We start from the raw sequence: 16,745 nt of genomic DNA on the forward strand, positions 1-16,745 counted from the left end.
CTTCATGGTCTTAGCCTACTTCTATGTAATCTGTTCCTTTGCAATTTGCACATTATTCTGGAAAAAATATTAGAGGTACAACAGTTAATCGAACTGATCAATTTAAATGATTGTAAAACATAATCTACAAGCTCACTACGCATTGTAACGTGACATGTTGTGAGCTTGTCTGCTATTTAAAAAAAATGCTTAACGCTGTTGTGTGACATAGTAGATTGGTTAATCGTTTCAATATATATATATATATATTTTTTTAAATGCTTCTCGATTATTCGATTAATCAGAAGATTAGTTGCAGCCCTATATTTCTTCATTACTTGCGTCACTGCTGAAACTGAGTGTGTGTGCTTTAGGGCCTCTTGAGAAGTGCTAAGGTTAGAAATTCTCATTCCAATTTTCCTGTCACAAATTGGCAATAATAATTTGAAGCGTGTTTAATCTCCTGAGTCATACCAAGTTAAAAGTTAACAAGTAAAGAAGTGAAGTGGGTACACTTAGAATTCTAGACCAGTTCACTATACACAGTACAGTCCTGAGAGTGAGGGTAAGGCTGGGTCGGTAAGGGTAAATTAACACTCAGGACTTCGCTGTGTATACTGCTGTGGTCTGAACTGACTCTGTGCCCCAGTGCAGCTCTGCTAATCATGAATGATTTAGCAGAGGGAATGAACACTGACTGCTCTATCCTCCTGCTACTACCACTGATACTGCTCGCCTCCTAAATATTCTTACCCCTGGATGATTACAGATGGTTGACCTTCCAACACTGCACATTTCTGTTTGGAATAGTATTAAAGAAGACCCCTCCGGTATTCTTAGCCTTTTTCATCTGTTGAATGTTTTCCAATGCCAGCCCATACAGCATAGTGCTTTACTTTGATTCCTGAGGCACTGTAGACCGACTGAGAAAAAAAAAAAATTCAGAGAGACGTTTAACATTTTAAGCATCTCTTATATGGATTAAATGAACATGATTATCCTGATCCCATTGTCCGGAGGGACAGTCATTCTGTGATTTACTAATTTACGAGGGGGGCAAATTTGGTAGAGAAGCCACCTATAGGAAACAAAAGGTCCTAGGTTCGATTCCCGGTCTATGAGCAAGAAACTTAACATAGCATAATCCCCGGCCCTGGCCGTTCCAACCTGGTGGATATATTTTTTTAAATAGAATAGTGGATGAATAGTAGGAACACAGGCAACGTGATGTGTGGCTGGGTGCAGCTGTGAATTGTTAATGCTCGCGGAAAGCTTTATGTCAACATGCTGCAGCCTGCTGGAGACAGCCTGCTGGAGACAGCCTGCTGGAGACAGCCAGTGGGGGCGTGCTGGGATAAGAAGTGTGCCTTGTTTGAACTGGGTGCAAACACATGACAGTCAGTCAGAGTGAGAGAGAGTACAAAGGGAAGCGGACAGTGTTGATTTTGATGGTCAAGGCACACCTAGAGGGGATGCCAACCTATTCCGTGTGTGTGTGTGTGTGTGTGTGTGTGTGTGTGTGTGTGTGTGTGCGCGTGTGCGTGTGTGCGCGTGTGCGTGTGTGCGTGTGTGTGTGTGTGTGTGTGTGTGTGTGTGTGTGTGTGTGCGTGCGTGCGTGGGTGTACATGCGCATGTGTGGGCACATCATATCTACAGGAGTAAAAGTGTGGCTCACAGAAGTAGAAGTAGTAGACACACAAAATTGGGCAACTGCAACAAAATGGAACCTCTAAATCCTGTCACACATTAGGCAGAGAGAGACGGACGGACAGTCAGTTAGATGTATTAATTTGGAGCAAAGGCATAATGATGAATGTATGAGTTCAAGTCATCAATTGTGCTCGTGAGCTTGCGATCCTGACAATGCAGTTCACACTAGTAGTGTGATGCATAATCAGGGCCGGACTGGGACCAAAATTCAGCCCTGGCATTTTGGTCCGGACCGGCCCACCGCCCCCCCCGCACCCCCCCCCCCCCCTGGGCCGTTTTGTCAACGGGGGGGGGGGGGGGAGCAGCGTTTCACTGTTTCAGCAGCCCAGCCCTGCACATGAACTCTGCAGCCGCACTGAGGCCCCTGCTGGAAAGCATCCCAGCCCAAACAGTAACTAATAATTTGGCCGCGCGACCCGGAAATGACCGTAATAATCCTAAAACGGGAGCGAAAATATTAAAAAAAAAAAAAAAAAAAAGGTTTTTTTTTTTTTGTGGCCCAGCGGCCCACTGGCCCAGCGGCCCACCGGGCATTTGCCCGGTACGCCAAATGGCCAGTCCGCCGCTGTGCATAATGCACATTGCATCATGACATTGATGACATGTTGAGTGTACAGCGAGACATTGTAAGACAAAGACACAGTAGCTGTGATTGATAATATGCCTAATTCTAGTTTTATGTGATCATAAAAACTGGCGCTTGTACTGTGGGACTGAAGGTGAGATAGGACAGATTGATTGTAGAGAGAGTACTGGTATGTCTTTAGACACCACAGTGACTGAGTAGGAATACTACAGAAGAAGTCATCGCTACAACTTGCATGCTCCAATTAACACAGCTGGATTCACAGCAGCTCACGCTCCGAAAAGCTAACACGCAAACCATCATAGCATGTTGAGCCAGATTAACAACATCTTTGCATACATATAAACTCATCATTTGTTATTGGATGACGGCATCGTTGATAAACCTCTATAAATGGTTGATATTCAGTGTATTTGAGGATGTGGCGTGTTCTGTTGTCAGTTAACTTCCCCCACCGTGTGATGTTACGTTCTCTGTAAGCATGCTTCCAAGTGTGAGTTTTCTCACAGAAAATGCATGCCTCTCTTTGTTTGTGCATTCTTTCTGTATTTCTTTATTATGATTCTTGATCAGTGCCTCAAAAAATGGAAACAGCTGCTGAAACTCAAATAGCAATACTAAAGCATGCAATTCTTAACCACATTAACTCTGGTGGCCCTATTTTGGGCATGTCATTAAGGCGAAAATGTAATAAAAAAATAAAAAAATATCTGATCCACAAGATCACACTACTGTCGCGACATTTTGTAAGCTTGTATACTGACTATTTTCGAATAGCCAAATTATAAAATACTCTAACCCTAGAGTCCCTATTCTGGGGTGAAGATTTGGTGAAAATAGCAGATGTACAAGTGTAAAGGTGGGGGAAAAGGAGAGGACCAAGTATAGAGCCCTGATGTCCCCGGTCAGCTAAGTAGGGGTTAAGTGGTTAAGTAGTTAATGAAGTTCATCTTAGGGTTATTGATTATGAAGAATTGTATCGAAAGTTGTTAACTTTTGCCATCTACCTCCAATTAGAAATCCCTCACTAGATGACGGAGAGGGTCACAGGTTTGATTCCCAGCATTTCCAGTTGAGGTGAGACATCTTGACTGGTCAGTCACATATCGCTCTTTGCACACTCATCATCCCATATCACACTGTTTCTCAACGTCTGGTCCGAGGCCCACCAGGGGTCCCAATGGACCCTTATGGACCATTATGTAGAGTCTGAGAGTGTACAAATTGAACCATTTTCTATCTTTGTGACCCCAATCTACACCGTAGATAATTTAACGTGTAGAAACGCAACCAAATGAACTTTGTTCGGTTTGTACACTCTCAGAGTTACAGACCCATAAGGGTCTATTTGGACACTCACACAGTATTCAACGCACAATTATGTTGATGATGATGATGATGCACATTGACCTGAATGCTGAGTCAGACTTTTGCCTTGTTTTGTGTTGTGTACAGGTATGCCTGAACAGACATCACTGTTATCTTTGTACATATTCATGTTAACATTTCTCTTTGACCTTTGGCCTTGCTACCACACATCACATCATTTTCTACAGTTAGTTATGGTGACATATTTAAAGGGTGATATACAGTATATTCCATGTTGGTAAAATTTGACCATGCCTCTTTACACAGCCAAATGAAGCAAATTGTAAAATAGATAGTTCAGCATTATTCTTAACCACTTTCAACCTGGCATTACTCTTTTGGGCATGTCATAGAAGAACATTTCTGAAGATTTAACCCAGAAATTAAAGAAAAATAGCTAAACGTTGTGAGTTTGTATGATGAAGTGTATAGGTCTTAAGTGGGTAAGAATACATAAACATACTTATAAGAAGTACTTAGTGAGGAATGACCTATTCCTATCATCACAGTAGAGTTTATGGAGCTTGATAAGAGGAGTATAGAAAGCCCCTAATGCTCATGATGAAGCAAACGTATACTGTCCGTGCTTGTTGTAGAACTGGTGAAATTTGAATATTTTCAGTAGCCTAACCTTCTCTCCCTCCTTCCGTCCTTCACTGTTTCTTATCCTGTATCTTCTCGGAGCTACTTGTCACTGCTCTGCTGACTCACCACATTATAAAGCACACACCTCATTCTCTCCCCCCTAAATACTTTCTGTGCTCATGGATTCCTGTCCAAACCACAGATCTTTAACTCATCTAATCTAATCTTCAGTGGAAAAACAACCTAAACACATTACATTGTGGCTTAACTTGAGGAAGCTGGCATTGTTAATGCCAACATGCATGAAGAGAGACTAGTAGGATGGCAGACATGTCAGCCTATCCCTATATGCTACTAGCCCTTACAGGCTAGTAGCATATATGCCATCTCTTTCCTCCCCCTCTCACAGTCCTTTTTTCTACATTTATTTTTCTTTCTTTCTCTCTTTCTTTCTCTCTTTCTTGCATTCTTGCATTCTTGCTTTCTTGCCTTCTTGCTGTCTCTGGAGGTCATTTCCATCTCTCCCTCCTCCTTCTCCTCCTCTTCTGTGTGTGCTAATCTCTGTGCTCTTGTCTCTCTCTCTCTCGCCTCCGTTGTAGGCCTCCTGAGCCAGTTTACAGCACTGTGAACAAGCTATGTGACCGAGCACCCTCCCCCAGACACTATTCCCCAGTGGAGTGTGACAAAAGCCCCCTCCTTCACTCCGTCCCCCTCCCAAACTATCACTTAGGCCTGTTCCCTGACACGGACGTCACCAGGTACTTCCCACCACCACCACCACCACCTCCTCCTCACCGTCCTCCACCTACCTGACTACAGTATGTGCATGACATTGCATGTCCTTTTTTTTCTCCTTCTCCTTCTTCCTATACACGTGTTCATTCACACAGCGGCCATTTTGCTGCGTGAATGTGGTCACCTCCACTCCCGTTCCTTTCTTCGTTCCCTGATAGTCTGTTGCTCTGAGCCATTGGTTCTCAAAGTGGGCTCCGGGGACCCCCAGGGGTCCTCGAGGGGGTTCCAGGGGGTCCCCAGCCAAATGTTTTAATATTATCATCAACATCTGTTTAACCACTTTAGCCCTATATACATCAGCCATTTGAAAGTAGCCGATCTACAAGCTCACAACGCGTGTGACGCAAGTGTGACGCATTGTGAGGATATTTTCTAAAACATCTAGATTTTTTTTAAAAACATTTTAACGACGCAAATCTTGTGTGTGGGGGGGTCCCTGCCACAAAAACGTTTTAAATGCAGGTAAATACATATTAATTTGGGGTCCTTGACATGAAAAGGTTTGAGAACCACTGCTCTTAAGCCACCGCACCTCTACCAGTCTCCCTCCATCACAGTCTGAAGGCCCAGGGCTCCCCCACACTTATCTTTTGCCCACACACTGCAGCTCCACTGTCCAAGCAGGTGGTCAGTGGTTCTTGTTCTCAAAAGAAAAAACAGGTCCATGTTACTGTAAATTATCCCGAGCCAGTTTCAAAATATCACATTCCTCAGCAACACTTTTAACAAAGTGATGTCTTTAGAGACATGAGGTGCCTCGCTCTGAGGTTATGTAGTCACTCATTGATCCATGTTTAAGGCTGTTGCATGCTGCCCAATAACCACTGGACTATTAGACGTATCCACAGAGCGCTGCGGTGTGCATTCTGACACCGCAGTTATGATTGCGCCAGGGCGGAGCGCTCTGTGGATTTGTCTATAGCCTGACCATTAGGTTTCACCTGTAGTTTGCCATCACATTTAATAACCTGTGTTTGTTTTAAAACCTTACCTAATGCCTAACCTAACCCCCTCTGTTCACATCTATGTACCCAAGTCGAGTACTTTACTATTTAATATAGTGTGTCAATGCTCTGAATGTACTCACATGTTTTGGCTTAATACCTGTCAGTTATTGTGACTGAGTGAATGTGTGTGATGTCTGTTTCTGCCAGTCCTGTCTAAATGTGACATTGACCTCTGTGACATGATATAAATCATGTTTTGTCGTATGAATGATTCTTGTCCAAGCCTTTGGTTGACTGGTATCGTTCTCCCCCTTTTATTCCTGCGCTGTAGCCCAGCACTGTACTTAGTTATCCAAGGATGAAGAAGCCCATATAAAATGAATTAGAGCTGAGAGAATGTAGGCGGCCAGAGATATCATCAAAGGAGCCCATATCGACAGCTGCAAGACTGCTTATGGCTGAGCTTTTCTGACTATGCAGCCTATCTGAGTTTTAAAAAAGTATTTGAAGTGTCAAAATTGCTATAAGCATCCTTTTTTACATGCAAAATATATTTTCTAATGAGGTTTTTTTTGCCATGCCAGGCTGTCTCCCTGTGTCAAAAAGAGTGCTGTAGTCAATTTAAGCCTACTGTATGCATATTTATTAATTATATTTGTGTTGTCGTTCCCTCAAACAGATAGGGGAAAGCAGGTATCCTACCTAGTCACTGCCTTTGTTATCCTACATGATGTGAGGACCTGATGTTGTACAACAGGAATAAACAAGTTCATAATTTGTATAGGAATCTTGAATAAAGAGTATTTAAAAGAACATCTCCCTGCTAATAGATGTACATATTAGCAATGTGAATGTATTTCATAGTTAGGATGGTTTAAGTCAGGCAGAAGTGACAGTAGTCTGGCTCTCTTGTGTTTGCCGCTCTAAGCATTAAGACGTTGAAAGGACTTTTTGTGGATCTAGGGATTTTGCATTAAATCTAAACATTTATTTTACATTTATTTGATGTCTGTGTGCATGTTGAGAGCTATGAGCACTCCATGTGCGGTGTGGAGCAGGATTATGGTAGATGTCCAACACTAATCCAACTGCTGATATGCACGTAATGTCTGAACAAAGGTATTTTCTTTGGCTGATACGGTTGGTAAACCTGCTCTTGACTGTTGACTTTGAACCCCTATTTTGTCCAATACAGTAAACGTGATTTTTACAACTTCCTTTTATGGTTTGAAGAGGCCCTGCTGTGGACATTTATGATTTTGCGTTACATCTTGTAATGTAACAAGGCATTAAGCAGATGACTACATATGAGCTAATGGATACTGATCAGTATACTCGCTCAGTCACTCGGCACATGTTAGGATGAAGGCATTTAAAAGAAAACTAGATGAGATACAAAAATGTAATTCCATCTGAATCGGGTCAGTGGAATTAGCTCCCAACGCATTATAATGGAAGGAAATAGTTGAGCTTGTGTAGAGCTTGGATGTATTAAACTCAGTGCTGTGGAGACCATCACCCCCACAGCAGTAGTTCATGCATTCACCAGCAGATGGCAGAATAACATTCATGATGAGAAAAGATTGTCTGAGCTCTCTGAGCACACTTTTCAGTGAAAGAGTATGCCAGCAATGATAACCAAGCAACGAGCTTCGACCTTAACAGGCCTTCATCATGATGAAGGCATGATGGTCAAAATGTGCTCCATGTTGTTGTTGTTTTCACTTTAAATGCACTTTGTAGTTGTAGGCTATGTACTGTTCAAATCAAGTCCACTGTGTTATCCTTTGTAACCTGCCTTGGATATTTGAACAGTCTTATCTGATAAACAATGATCTAGGGTTTTATTTTTGATAATTCACCACTGATAAATGTTTTGGGAGGGGTCAGTTATATTTCTGCAATGTACGTATACTGTATTCATATGAATCTGCCTCTGATTCATAATAGCCTGCAATACTTGAGCGAACCGAATGCTGCATTTTGTTTGTGTTCGTGCGTAGCCGTGTATGCATCCTGTTGTACCTCAGTCTCTGTGTGAGTTTGTGTGCAAGCAGCAGAAGAAGTACCAGAGAAAGAGCGCGTGTATGGATGTGTGTGCGAGTGTGAGAGTGTGACGAGGTTCCTTTTCCATCAGAATTGGGACAAGTGGTCCTAAAGTAGAGCACCGTCCCCCCTGTGGGCTCCGACCGCCTTTGTGCTCCGCCTTGCACTGAGCAACAGAGAAGGCTTGTGTCCGCGGTGCACACACACGCTCGCGTGCTGTTGCAACACCTCGTAGAGTCGTTCTCCACACCCTCGTCCACTGGTCGTGAAAGATGCTGAGACCCACAGACCCCCCCGAGCTGATGTACTATCTCAACTGTATGTACAGGGAACCCAGGAAGATGGTGCTCCACAAAGGCTCCACAGGTCTGGGCTTCAACATCGTGGGCGGTGAAGACGGCGAGGGAATCTTCGTGTCCTTCATCCTGGCGGGGGGGCCTGCCGACCTGAGCGGAGAGCTGCGGCGAGGAGACCAGATCTTGTCGGTTAGTAGCAGTGCTTCTCACACTTTTCTTCACCCACCAAATTGATATGTAGCCTATTTGGCTGTGGACTCCCCATCTGAAAATATAGATTTTGTTTGAAAATAGCAGATCTACAAGCTCACAACTTGTCGCATCGTGACGCGTTGTGTAGATCGACTATTTTCAATTAGCCAATGTGTATAGAGTTAAAGTGGTTAAACGGTTTAACAAATTTGGTTGGGAACCCCCTGGAACCCCCTCAAGGACCCCTGGGGTTCCCCGGACCCCACTTTGAAAAGTGTACACATTGTCACCTACCTTAAGCATCTTTGTCATAGACATAAAGATTACGTTGAAAGGTTTTAGAAGAAAGGCAGTAGTAGGATTTCTTCTGGATCATAGGTTCAATGATATACAAATACATAAAGTATATATAAAGTTGGGTGTCTGTCTGTGGCTGGTGGGCGGACTGTGCCCAAATGTGGACATGCACGACGTCAGCGCAAATCTGCGTTGTTAAGCAAGGCCATGGTTTCTGTTTTGTCTGACATCACATGCCCATAAATGGAGATCCCAACGTTAGCATCATTCGGCGTTGTAGGTCACGGTTTCTGTCATGTGTGCCGTCAGACCAGAGCTCGATCAGTGGGGGAGAGCTAGGAGAGAGAGGAAGAGGAAGAGGAAGATGCTGTAGAAAGATAGGGTCAGAGAGAGCCTATTTTACCTATGATTCGAGAAGCATCTATTCAACTCAGCTGCCTTCGAGGCCAAGACAAAAATACGGAACTAAGTGAGGGACAAACGAGCTGATGTTGTATGAGAAAACAACACAAAAAGAAAGGAGGAGGCGACCGATACAACCAAGCAATGCTGCGTAACAAACCTCATCCTGAACGCACTGATCGAATGTCGTTGTTTGAGCAACGCTGGGCAAGCTGATAACACAGCGCTTCGTGCCGATGGGCATTCCCTTGTAACTTTATTCATCCTTAGGAACTCAAAATATAAGGTTTTTCCTGTGCCAATACATTCAGTAGTAGAACACACTACTGTTCCTGGAAGCCCCTCAAGGACCACAGGGGGTCCCCAGACCCCATGTTTAGAACCACTGCACTAATCTATAATGTCCAGTCATGCTGCGGGACCACACATGGAGAATTTGGTGGAAATGTTGGAAAAGGGGACTTTCATGATTTATGCAATACCTGTCCTTTTGACAGATCACCTTAATCAATTACTGCTTTGTGATGAAAAGATTAGAGGCAGTGATGCAGAGCTACTTGAACCTTGTCTCTGAACAGTTTTTTAAAATATTAATAGTTTAATTGTCCAATTTTAAATTATACAAAACACATTTGACAAGGAAGTTAAAATGACAACACTAAATAAAGGGCCATTATCAAAGGCCCTGCCTTGCTTTCTTTTTTTTTTTAATGTGTTCAAGAAAATGTCCTGTTTCTGTTATGTATTTGGATGGGTGAGCAATAAGAAAGAGAACCTTTGGGAACGAATATAAAATTGCTGCTATTTTGTTAGCGTGATCAGGATGTCACTTGACCCAAATGGAAGTGTTCCTTCAGCTAAGAATCCCCAGAGAAACAGGCTGGTTTAAAATAATTATTAGTCCAATACGATCCATAGACGTCCAGAGCCGGTAAACAGTAACTCCAACATTGTCAGGTTTTTGACCCTTGTTAATGGAATATGCCTAGACCTTTTTGTATTGAAAAATTTGTCCATTTTGATAATTAGTTGTTAAAAAACAAAGATACGTAGGCCTACAGTATGTTGTACAGTACTGCAGGTTTTAAAAAGCAAAATATAAAAGTACAACTGTATAATGTCTGGTGACATCTGACTGGGATCTTAAACAGGCTTAGTGGTGAGTCTAATTTGGGTAGGAAATAAGTGTTCCCGCTCTGCCCACCCACGCTAATGCCACATGATTGTACAACCAATTAGACTGTCACATTTCATAAAAGTGTCATGGTTTACTGAGGTCAGCCGATTGTTAAATAAACCTGGCACTGTCAGCATGTTAGTTTTCTTCCAATCAGTAGCTGAGTCTTCCACGGTGTCTTGATGAAACCAGACGGATTTACATTGAACACTGGCCTGGTTCCGAAGTCTAAGAATAGCTTGCTCTCTTGGGTACACATTCATTTCTCTCACTGTTTGGTATATCCAACCTACAGACCCCATGCTGTGGTCACATGCTTGTTGCCCCTCACCGGTGGTTGTTCCCAGCAGGTCGCACCAGATGTTACCAACATAAGACATAATCAATGAGGAAATGTCCTTCACACTCAGCAGGAACAAGGTCAACTTTAGCCTTTCTGTTCACTAAAGCAGTGCTGCTCAACAAAGCTGAAATAACCTTTTGAAATTGTCTTTCCATCTGAACAGGTAAATGGCATTGACCTGCGAGGGGCCACCCACGAACAGGCTGCAGCTGCACTGAAAGGAGCGGGCCAAATGGTCTCCATCATTGCCCAGTACCGACCAGAAGGTAAAACAAATCAAACTATCTCAAATTACAATTAAGAAATTTGGCATTTAGTAGAAGCTGTGATCCCAATCAGAGTAAATGGCATGTGTGAATAGTCACACAAGTAGAGTGCAACGAAAAACCTTTTAGTGCTTCAAAGAAACTAGGATACCGGGTAGACATCAAACCTACTGTAGCACGTATGTGAACAGTTAACTAACATATCTGCATAGTATTACTAGCATCTATCAAAAATAGGTAAAATGGAGGAATACAAGGAAATGAGAGGTATACGTAAATAATTCAAAGTATTAATATTGATGTCTCATGGACTTGTGATGACCCATCCTTTAGGACAATTTTACTCAACTTAAATGGCATGGGAATTAAAAAATAATGCCAGAAATACATTAATTTCATTGGAAACTATTTCCTCTGGCAATTCTCAGATTCAGTCATTCTCTTTAAATCCCAAGATTCATGTAATAATACTATATTCAGTACATCTCAAGCTACTTTTAGCATGTAGAATGGACTCTGTTTAAGAATAATCACGCACTGACTGCAATAAATGGTTCTATAATGCATGGTTTTGGAGGTCAGTTCCTGGGGTTCCAGAAAAGGTTAGCAGTCACAACAATAGATGAAAAGAATACCAGTGATGCAGTTGAGTTGAAACTATCCAGTTTGCTTCCTACATCAGTGAAGATGTCCCATTTGTATTTTCACCTGTATTCACACAAATGTTACTCACCCCATCATAGAAAACTGATATCTAGGACTTTCTACCAATGTGTGGCTTAACCACTTAAACCCTATTTATTTCATTGCATGATGAATAGCAAAAATAGCCAATCTACAAGCTCCCAACATATAACATCTTTATATAATGTAAAATTATTGTTCAACCATGCAAACATGTTGACTGAGGAGTACAAGAATACTGAGACCTCTGTTAAACCTGGTTATGTTTCATAACCAGATAGTGTCCATATACAACATAGCTACATTACATTTTAAACTGACATCCACCTTGAAATCAGATCTCCTTTGAAAAAATGGAAAAATAAAATAAGGGTGCATTTACACGTGGACCTTATGTGAGGAGACGTAAGAAATTAGAAATGAATGAAAATGATTAATGTTACAGAACTAGTTGCTGAGGTTCATTTGGGTGTCTCTCGTGGTCTAAAAAAAAGTCAAATAACCATCCAGGTAGGTGACTGGTGCTGGTGCATTATGGGAGATGATCCAAGGGCAAAATAAATGCTGAATTTTATCATATCATCATTTTGACTTTTATTTCTGTAAAATATGCCTATCCCTGTTTGTTGGCCAGTCAAATTATTGTAGTTTATTTCTTCTTTAACATGGGCACATACAGTACATGCTTATAATTCTTGGACATCTTCAGGCTAACAAACACTAACCGTGGCAGACAACGCAGCGCTATAGTTGCTTGTATTGGACAAGACAGCCTTGATTGTTGGCATGCCACTTGTAATTACGATCAGCAGTAGCAGGAACAATGAATCATAGATTCCTTCTTCCTAAAGCCTGAGATATACATAGCTGTGTGCGGGTGTCGCGGACTGAAAATAGGCGATCTACAAGCTCACAATGCGTCGCTTGTAGATCTGAGGTTCCAAAGCCAAAAGAATAGTTTGGACTACATGTGCAAAAATCTATAGTATGAATCTATTCTGTAATGTTGTTGAATGTTGTTTAACTGCCAATGATACAAATCTTTTCTTTTGGGTTTTTGTTTGCTTCGTAAATCTATTTAATATTTAATATGTGACACGTCTATAAGACCTCAGCCAGACTGGAGCAGAAGTCCTTGACCATTTTGTCCAAGACATTGGTGTGGAATCTTGTTTTAGATAAGTTCTGCCCCTCAACACTATTCCTATTTTTAAAGTTTTAGGTGAGAGAGCAAATAACATGCAGAGCACAAACTGTATTGTCACACTGGTGCATCAAGAGGTAAACACAAAGTAACTCAACACACCCTGTGATCAAGGCAGTCTCCCAGAGACTTAACTTTGGAAGCCAGAGTCCCGTTCAACCGGGAGCTCGCTTGTCCAAAGTCCAACGCTTCACTCTGAGATGACAGCCAGTCTTCCCTGAACCAGTGGCACTAACCAACTGCTCTCTTTTCTTACCCATCAGAACTTGCTCAATGCTCGCCGCACCGGGCCAGGTCTCCAGCACCAGGTTTGTGCCATTGGCACTAGTGTGGCTGCTCTGAGCATTAGCATCATTCACAAAAGCAGTTGGCTAAGGGAGAGTCACTGAGTGAATGCAATCACAGACAGTCTACTCACCCCCTGTCCCCTGGACACTGTAACCCATTGACGCACCCCTGACTCTCGTCTTGACCAACCTACCCCTAATATTTACTCTCACTCCCCAATCACCACACACCCTCTCTCTTACAGCCCTCCTCACTTCCCCTCATGTTACATGTCCTCCCAGGCGAATGCACACTGCAGTTGAATCTTTAACCACTTAAACCCTATATTTCGTTGACACCGGGGTCACCCAGGGGTCTATGTATGGTCCCCTCCTTTTTTCCCAATGACACCAAATCTCTTTGCCTAAAATAGCCGAACTACAAGCTCACAATGCATGGCATTGTGAGCTTGTAGTTAGGCTATTTCTGCCAAATGTTTGTCTATTCTAACATGCCCAGAATAGGGCCTCTAGGGTTCATGTGGTTAATACACCCTGCCTTGCTTCCTTTTTTTTTTTAAATGTGTTCAAGAAAATGTCATGTTCAGTCTGTTTCTGTTGTATATTTGGATGGGAACAAATATAGAATTGCTGCTATTGTGTTAGTGTTATCAGGATGTCACTTGACTCATCCTGTGACCAGGCATCAAGGTTAAAGCCTTAAAACAACTGTCAAATAAGAAATAAGAAAATCAGGTCAAATAATAAAGCATTACGGTCCTGACGTAGAGGAATCCCAATCCTATATAGCCTAAGCCTACTTTGACAAACAGCCTAGCCAATAATGGTCGTCTGTGAAATCTCAGCCTATGCTCTAGCAGCTTTTAAGCCATTAAAATATCTTAGCTGTAGCGTATAAGCAAACCACTCTAGAAATTCTAAATTAATCTTATCATGGGATCATATGATCCCATGGTATCTATTTATTACTTGTCAACAATCTAGGCCAATGTGATCGCTTGTTCTTGTTCATAGAAACAGAACAAGGCAGTACTGTAATCAAGGGGAGATCACTTAGAAAAACACAGGCCAGCCTCTCTGTGTCACACAAAACCGATATTATCTTTGCAGTTAGGAAAATAGTGTGCCACAACTAAAGGTTTAAAGACTAATTAAATATACTGTAAGTTCTACTGTAACCTAAAACAGTGCACATACATGATGGTTATGTACACAGCTAACCAACGGATAAGAGAGTCTGTCTGGAAATATGCTCAGGGACAGTAACAAGGATCTTGGATTTGTGCAGATTTATTTCTATTTCTTTTCTGGGAGAACCTTTAGGCTAGGAATGGATTTATCTCTTTCATTTTGTGTCACTGGCTTTGTCCACTCTACACATATGTTCATGATGAGTTCAGGCTATGAAATTTTCTTGACCTCGTAGACAACAATAGCGATGTTTGTTTTGCAAAGACCCTACTCTCTACCCTCTATAATTAGTTCACCGGGGGGGTCGGCTCTGTACATGGTCTGCTCTTTTTTCCCCCTCTACATCAAATCGCTTGTCGAAAATAGCCAATCTACAAGCAGCTCACAATGTGTGGCAACGTGTTGTGAGCTTGTAGATCTGCTATCTTTTGTGAACGTTCCCCCCAGAATAGAGATGCTAGGGTTCAAGTGGTTAATATGTTTTAGAACACTTTCTTGAAAGCATCTTGATTATGTACACAGTACCATAGCACCACTGTGCATTAAGGGGAGCATAGCTGCCAATGAAGACAGTTTTCCAAAGCTACTGATTGTCCTTATTGAAAGTATTTAATGTCACCGAGTAAAAATGCCACTTCGCCACTGGGGCTATTTTTGCTGTTTTCATAAGATTGTATTTGTAAATGTGTATGTCACAGTTACTACATGGTAATAAGAACGTGTTATCAGCTACAGTTCGTCTATGTGATTGGAGGAGCTTCCAATTTGGTGGTGCATTATCACATGCTAGATTGATAGGACAAACATCCAATGGTTACTAAACAATTCTGCTGCTTGTCACATTCATTCCCACATCTCCCCTCCCATGTGGTTCCTTTGGTCAGCCAGAGGAGAGAGAGGCATTTTTTCTGTCACTACTTAGCACTGCACTAGGTATAGCCATAGTGTTAGTGTGACAGAGACTCAGAGACCGACAACATCTGTAGGAAACAGACACAGGAACTTAGTGAACTGGCAGAAAGGTATGTGAGTCTAATTTCAAAAGATAATGGTGGAAAACATTAAGGGAGAGCATAAGACTGTGTTTTGTTTTGTTTTTTTATCCAGGGTTTAAGTAGAGTATTGTGCTGTTGTGAGAGTATGGGAAGTCAGATCATTTCTTGTTTCAAAGTATCTAGTTTAACACTGTGTGTTGTTGTTGTTCTACTAGCTGGTCTCAGAGGGCAGTGAGTTAATGAAAGCAAAACAATCATTATTGAATGATTGCACATGGGAGGTGGTTTTCTTTTCTTCTTTTTCTCATTATTGTTTACTAAACAAAAATCTTCCCTTTAGCTCAATATTAAGTACATCAGTACAGTTGTAATGCAGTGACTGGCTATAACATGGGCTAAACGTGTCATGTCTCCCTACTGGTTGCTACATTTTAGAAGCGACAGATTAGCGAGCCATGCCTGAACCTATCAGTATCAGTGTGTCAGTGTCCTAGGAAGTCTGCACTGCCTGAGGAAAGCAGAGTTGTCAACAGTGAAACAGGGTTTCAAGCCCCTGACATCCTCTTTGGTTTTGTGGCCAGATCATCAGCGTAATGCTGTAGGTTTCACCATTCAGTGTTGTGATGTTGGATGGCTCGACTTTATTTTTTCACGAGCCCACTGGTATAGCCTACCTCATGTTGGCTTAACACATGAGAATGAAAATGCAACATACATCTCCCCAGTTGGACGTTGAGTAAAACTATTGGACATTGAGGGAAACGAAAAAGCATTTGAAGAAAAAGGGGTGTGGGTGTGTATATGTGTGAGAGAACACTTTGGCCGGTGTCATCTCCTTGGGATGCCCAATGGTACATCATTTACGTAACAATTACAATCATATCTCACGTCATAGGTTCTACGAGTTTCATTTAAGTACAAATTTCTTGAGTGTTTTCTTGGAATTTGACTTGGTACTTCTATTGTGGGTTCTGATCCAGTCTGTACTTCTCTTACAGAGTATGGGCGTTTTGAGGCCAAAATCCATGACCTGCGGGAACAAATGATGAACCACAGCATGAGTTCTGGGTCAGGATCACTGCGAACCAATCAAAAGAGGTCCCTCTATGTCAGGTCAGGCAGTTTTACCGTTTTATTATACGTTTCACGTTTCATGCAAATGTAATATCGACATTTCACATACCGGTATTCACATTTCATGTAAATGTAATATGTCTCATATAACAACAATGATGTGACTCATGTTTATGACTTTGTGAATAAATAGATAAATACATAAATAAATAAAAAATACATAAATGAATGAATAAATAACATATTAAATACAAAATGTAGTTCTGTCTTTTACACTTAAAACCTATATTGTACTTAGTTGTCTGGGGTAACCACAGTGCT

The 16,745-nt window shown here is 41.8% G+C and overlaps 1 protein-coding gene across 9 annotated transcripts in view; it reads left to right on the forward strand.

Moving 5' to 3' along the window:
- dlg2 (discs, large homolog 2) overlaps nt 1-16,745 on the forward strand; it is a 204,717-nt gene that overhangs the window by 172,742 nt on the left and 15,230 nt on the right. For 6 of the 9 annotated variants that reach the window (XR_013933583.1, XR_013933584.1, XM_080435020.1 and 3 more), the window contains 5 exons: nt 3,293-3,352; nt 4,828-4,986; nt 8,345-8,501; nt 10,887-10,989; nt 16,349-16,463. Coding sequence is in view for 7 of the 9 variants with exons in the window: in XM_080435020.1 (XP_080291146.1) it covers nt 3,293-3,352; nt 4,828-4,986; nt 8,345-8,501; nt 10,887-10,989; nt 16,349-16,463 (594 nt within the window). In the remaining 2 variants the exon portion in view is untranslated. Of the gene's footprint in view, nt 1-3,292; nt 3,353-4,827; nt 5,047-8,344; nt 8,502-10,886; nt 10,990-15,325; nt 15,378-16,348; nt 16,464-16,745 lie in introns of those variants that run through there. The other 3 variants (XM_080435025.1, XM_080435021.1, XM_080435026.1) reach the window with 3 other exon arrangements.

This window comes from Gymnoscopelus braueri, assembly GCF_963280865.1.
Source record: "Gymnoscopelus braueri genome assembly, chromosome: 8".
NCBI classification, from domain to species: domain Eukaryota; kingdom Metazoa; phylum Chordata; class Actinopteri; order Myctophiformes; family Myctophidae; genus Gymnoscopelus; species Gymnoscopelus braueri.